Raw genomic sequence first — 6,000 nt, 5'->3', positions numbered from 1 at the left:
TTTACTCTTGTGATTTCCCCTACCTCACAATTTACTTTGCAAACCAAAGCTCTACTGTGTTGTCCTATTGTAGCCTTTAGTGTTTCCTTCTTCTTTCTCTTCTAAGTAAATTGAAAAATTGTCTAGATTTAGAAAATAGGGAAAAAGATGCACTAAATGACAATCGTGTAAGGAAGGTAGGTGTACTAAATATCAGTGGCCTTTAACAGATGAAAGGAGAAGAGAAAAACCTCAGTCTACACTCTCTGTTAACTTGAAGTAGCTGCAATACTAAAACCAGTCCTGCAAAACACTCACGTGAATAATCCTTACTGTGGCAAGTAGTCCAGCTGTTTCCAGCACTGGTGAAAGGCAGTGGTCTGGCAGCTTTGAGGAATGAAGTTCTTTTTTTTATTAGCCGGGCAAGTTTCCCAACACACATTGCCTGGTCAGCATGCTTAAACCCCAATCTGAAGAGGGAGGGATAAGCTTTCTCTCGGGCTAACAGACAGTTTGGTTTCCACAGATCACCTAATTCTTGCTTGTATTTGGAGGCTGCCAATTAGCGAAAAGTAAAGGGAGAGACTTTGTAGGAAATTGCAGCTCTAATCCACCAAACTTGCATCAGAGAAGAACCACCTTGCTACCCTCTGCAGATTCTGAAGAGACCATGCCCAAAGCCTGTGCCCCATGCCTGTGCCAGTGTGTGTTCCAGGGATGCTCGCAGTCTCCACATTAGGCCTGGCGAGCAACCTGTGCTCCTGCTTCCTTTGTCCACTTTCACTCGCTCTCCTTCTCAGGCTGCTTTCTAGGAACAGCTTCCATCCAGTTTGAGACCCTTTTACTTGATGCTGGTGAAAAATCTTGTAAAAAGCCTTTTGTGTCCATACCCTGGGGGCTCCCAGGCCTGCCCATACCCAGTACTTAATCACAAAGAACAAGACCTGGTTTATTCTGTGGGCACGGTCTGTAAGCCCAACTCTGACCACCTCAAATTTTTTCATGCTCTGAAAGTGAATGCAGAATAATTTTTAAATGTCTTCTTCAATCTCTGCCCATGCCTCTCAGATGGAAGCAGACAACAGATAATCAGAACTATTGTGGTGTTTGTTTTCCAGACACGGATAATTGGAACTTCAGGACTTCCAAATCAACTAACCCAAGACTCTACCCTTCCACCAAAAGAACTATCAGCAGTGCAAGATGTAATCTAATTTGTGGACAGGCTCCAGGGGCAAGTAGGACTCATGGTACATTTCACAGCTGTTGGAGCGGCCACCATTTGTGGGAGAACAGTGATTAGACTGCAGAATGTGGAATTGTCCAGAGTTTACCTGCAAGTTTCATCAGGTACCAGTACCAGCAGTGTTGAAAGCTGTAGCAGCAGTCCTGGTTGGCAGAAGGTGGCATATCAGCTGCTTGCACATGATCCAGTGCCATTTGGAAAAAGCTTGAATTGTTTTCAGTAAAAATACCATGATTTGGTCTACTCAGGATATGCTTCTAGACAGCAGTCAAAAGCAGGCAGCTTTAGCACCTTCTGTGCAGGAGGCAAGTAGGGCTGCGTGAAACATGGCCTCTGTTGTACAGGAGTGGTGTGTTCTCCAGTGTGTGTTTGTGGCAGCTGCTACTGGATTTTAACATCAGGTAGTGGAAAAGGAATTGACCATTACTGAGACTGTGAGCTGCACAAGGGTGCTTGCAGAAGTCAGACCAGATGTGGAGGTTTTCTGGCACCTTGCTAGTCACCTTTTTTGTTCTCTGTCAAAGCGCACTTCATTTAAAGAGAGGTATTGTCTGAAATGTTTCTCTGGCTGCGTGGCTGCTAAACATGTGGGTCTTGAGACGCTTAATACAGCTGGCATCTTCTGATGCGGCTTCAGCTGAAACAGTCATGGGGGAGGGAAGACAGCCCTGCGTGGAAGCTCTTCCCGCTGGTACCGGGGCTGCATAGGGGAGCTCCTCGTGGGCCCGCTGGCCCTATTGGCCGAGCCCCACCATCGCGCCGAGCCGTCGGTGCCGGCCCGGGCGGAGGTCGGGCTGGCTCCCCGCCCGCCCTGGGCAATGGCACCACCTTCTGCGGCCCCGGCCCCGCTCAGGGGCCGCAGGGGCCCCGCGGCCGCCGCCCCTCCCGGAGCCGGACGCTGCCTCGGGCGGGCACGGGTCTCGCAGCCGGGCCGGGGCCGGGGCCGGCGCCGGAGGGCGGCGGTGCCGGGCGTGGGGCGCGGGGCTGGCGGCGGAGCGCGGGGGGTGCGGGGGCGGGGGGGTGTGCAGCTCTCGCTAGCGCTGCTTGTGGTCACAGCCAGGCAAGCTCACATCCCATCTGGATCACGCTCGCTCTCTCCCTTCTGCTTTCCTACCATAGAGTTGCGCTGGAAACAGAAGATAGAGGGAGTGTAGGAGCTCGCCATCTCCAAGCGATCTACATTGGGAAAAACATGGAGTCGGCTCCGGCAGCCCCCGATCCAGCAGCCAGTGAGCCGGGCAGCAGCGTCTCCGAGGCGGCCGCCGGCGCCAGGGACACCCCGGTGAACCTGGAGCCTGCCCGGAAAAGCGATGCGCCGGCTCCCGTCCGCAGGCAAAGCTACTCCAGCAGCAGCAGCAGCAGCAGAGGTAGGGAGACTTGGGGAAGGGGGAGGGGGCCGGGGGAGTGGGATCGGTGGGTGGGTGGGAATAGGAAGAGGGGGGTAGAGACAAGGGGGAAATGCAGCAATTTAATCCCCTGGTTTATTGCTCGTGCTTGTTGAAGCCGCGCACGCAAACAAGCCGGGCTTCTACCCCCTGCAAAACCTTGCAAACTTTTATAGCTTCTTTTAATTGCTGCAGGAGGAGGGACAAATGCAATGAAAATATTGAGCAGTGTTTGGTGCTTTCCTATCTCTCTCGTTTATTGCCTGTGGTATCCGGATGGGTACTGTGCCCCTGAAATTACATAATTTTATAAATATATAAAGCAACAGCGGGAGTATTGGGATTCAAGGGAACAAACTTTTAAAGCTGCAGTGTCCTTCCTCCCTCCCTTTTTTCTCCCCCTCGTCTGTCTCCTTTTGACAGTTTCTCAACTGGTGTGCTGTGGCTTGTTGTGAATGGGGGATCTGTGATTAAATAGGAGATTTGCGGTTTGCGGGTGACTTATTCACTCTCTTGCGCGCTGTTTTCCCTTAATTCATTTAAGTGTATCTTAAAAATGATTTCATCGCGGAGCGGATGATCTCGTAGCTGCTGTTGTTGAAGGTGCACAACTTCGCAGAGGGTCTCTGTGCGCCGCGGGATTCTCTTACCGCTCTCCGCCGGCCCCCGAATAAAACGCTGCAAACAAACGAGCCCCCCTTTTCTGCCGCCAGCTGTCAAAGCCCCCTCCTGCCTCAGGTTGCGTTTCGGAGTCGTGCGGGTCAGCTCTGAAGGTGCTCAGGGCGGTTGAAGTTTGGCGTCAGCGCGCTACCGCCCGAGCCGCGCCGGCGGCGGGAGGGCTGCGCGCTGCCGGGCGGAGCGGTGCGGAGCCGTGCGGGGCCGTGCGGGGCGGGCTGCTCCCGCCGCGGGCAGGGACAGGGGCCCGGCTTCAAACACCGCCGGAGTTTGCCGAGACGTGCGAGAGGGAGGAGGCTGCGGCTTTAATTACTTGTAAATAATTTATGAAGCGTTGCTCCTACAAGAGGGGGGAGCGCGCTAGAGAGGCTTCGCTCTGTAAAATCCCTCGGTGATGGGTAAAAATGAATTAAATAACGCTATGTAATAATACACACGGCTGTTGAAAGAAATTACGGGCGGAGAAAAGTACGTGCCCGCCGGGAGCGCAGCCCCCTCGGCGGCCGCCGGCGGGGCTGGGGCAGCGATGCCCGGCCGCCGGCGGTGGGGAGACCGTCTCTCCTCGGACGGAGGGGGTTTGGGTTGTAGGTTGGAATATGGCTGATCATGTGTTGGCTCGTGTTTTACAGTATTTTTCCCCTTTTGGCCACACCCCCCCTTCCCAGGCAGCTTCCCACTCAGGGAATCCGCGTACAGTAAAAGCCATCGAGATGACACACGCCGAAACATTTAATTAGAGGCGATTTGCGAGCAGGGAGCGCGCCGTTCGGCGGATGCCGAGGCGAGGAGGAGCGGGCTCGGCCGGAGGAGGCCGGGTGGCCACGGGCGTGTGCGCAGGGAGCGTTTGGCTGCGCGGGGTATATTTAGAGCTTGCGAGAGTGGATTTGGAATGCAAGCGCCTTATGTAACGAGGTTAATCAGAAACACTGGAGAAAATTTCCTTAATTTGTCGGGGAGTTTTCTGGATGTTTGCGGAGCCGGCCGTAGTTCGCGGGTGTTACACAACGCTTTCCCCTCCCGGCTCTCCGGCCCAGTGCTCCGGCGGCGCGGGCAGATGGTGCTGCCGGCGAGCGGGGCCGGCGGGAGGGAGCCGGCAGCCGGCTCCGCCGCGCTTGGGGAGGGGAGCAACTTTGGGATCCCATAAATTATGTAACACTCGGCTGTCGCTTCTGTATGGATGCGAAAAGGAGAGGAGGGTGCTGGGAAGCCCGGGCGGCTCCGGCGTTGAGGGTGTTTTCTTGGCGGTCCCGAATTGTTTGGGCTCTGGTACTGCTAACCTGCTGACCCACATGTCCCTCCTCCCCCGGGACTCACTGGGGAAGGGGGAGGGGGCCAGGCACTCCAGGCACACGCTGCCACTCGCCCAGTCGCCGCACGCAGGCAGGCACTGCGTTATGTAACAGTCTGAGTGGGAAAGCGAAGGTCAGTGATGGAGGCATCCCCGGCAACACAATGGCCAAAGCCCTGCGCGCTGGGGCTTTGCAGGCTGTAAAGCGAAATAAAGCTCGCGGCAGTAATTGGCGTGTGGTTTGGAAGGGCTTGGGAAGGGAGAGGGGAGAAGGAAAAGGAGAGTGGCAGGGATTTGGGGGGGGGGGGGGGGAAGTGTTTGGGTTTTTTTGGATGATGTAATGGAGTTGGCAGAAAATACAAGTCTACTCCTAGAGTGCAAACAGTAAGAGAATTGGAGCTGGCATTCTGTGCTAATGTTGCATAAATTAGTGTATTGGAAGTAAATTGACCTATACAATACACACCAGCTGATTGTGCCTTTCTAATAGTTAAAACCTAGAGATACAGAACCACACAGGAAAACATGACAATGACAACATTTTGGCCTCCTTGAAGTCAGGACATGATGGATGCATTGGGTGTTAGAGGTCCCTGTAGACTTGTAGGTTTGGGGGTTGTTTGGTTTGTTTTTTTTTTTTTTAAGCTATTGAAATAGCGCTTGATTTCTTGCCTTTTTTGTTTTTAGTGGTCCTTTATATCTTATGGCAACGATGTGACCTTAATGTGTGACTAGTATAGGTGAAATTATTTTTAGAACTGCTAGGTTATAAGCTTATATGTTCAGCTGTGTACTGAGTTCAAAAATTTACCTGTTTGGGTCACAATTCTGCCATGTGTTGTAAGCAGGCAGCTCTGGACTCTCATGCGACCTGTGTGGACGAGAGATACAAATACATAGATACTTAGGTATATGTACACATTCATACACCTCTCTAACTGTAAAAATCCTTATTTCTTGACTAGGCAGACGCTACAAATGCTTGTTTCATATCCTTTATTTTCATAGCAGCACATGCTGCAAAGCTGCTTCGATACTTCAGCGTTTATAATAACCAGTGTATATAAGGAATGAAGAAAACAAAATTAAAGAGAGGACTGTTCATGAAGAAGTGGGAAAAGTCTGCTGTGGAACAAATTCTTAAGTGAAGCTTTAGTTATTATAATGCTATCATTTCAAAATATTTTATTGCTTGATATGTAAACCTGTTTGTACCGCCAGATCCTTACATAACTTGGTTTTTATTTTGCAGACATTATGCTGGTTTTCTTGCTGTGTAGAACCCTTAAGAAAACATAAATTCTGAGTTACCAAAAGCACCTTTCAAATGGGGAGTTGTTGCCTGATATATTTAGTATGTGGGGGCATGCATGCATACTTGCATGCTTTGAGAAATTCCCTGCAGTCTGATATTAAAACTGATTGTT

General features: G+C 51.7%; 1 protein-coding gene across 3 annotated transcripts in view; it reads left to right on the top strand.

Annotated features, from left to right (window-relative positions):
* The first annotated feature begins 1,118 nt into the window (after positions 1-1,118).
* The window catches only part of RORA (RAR related orphan receptor A), a 355,306-nt gene continuing 350,424 nt past the window's right edge, over positions 1,119-6,000 (top strand). For 2 of the 3 annotated variants that reach the window (XM_048318114.1, XM_048318110.1), the window contains exon 1: positions 2,293-2,592. In XM_048318114.1, coding sequence (XP_048174071.1) covers positions 2,418-2,592 — 175 coding nt within the window. In that variant the 5' untranslated portion in view covers positions 2,293-2,417. Of the gene's footprint in view, positions 1,330-2,292; positions 2,593-6,000 lie in introns of those variants that run through there. The other variant, XM_048318111.1, reaches the window with a different exon arrangement.

This window comes from Corvus hawaiiensis, chromosome 13, assembly GCF_020740725.1.
Source record: "Corvus hawaiiensis isolate bCorHaw1 chromosome 13, bCorHaw1.pri.cur, whole genome shotgun sequence".
NCBI lineage: Eukaryota > Metazoa > Chordata > Aves > Passeriformes > Corvidae > Corvus > Corvus hawaiiensis.
The sequence above is the reverse complement of the archived record's forward strand: the minus strand, read 5'-3'. Positions and strand labels throughout refer to the sequence as shown.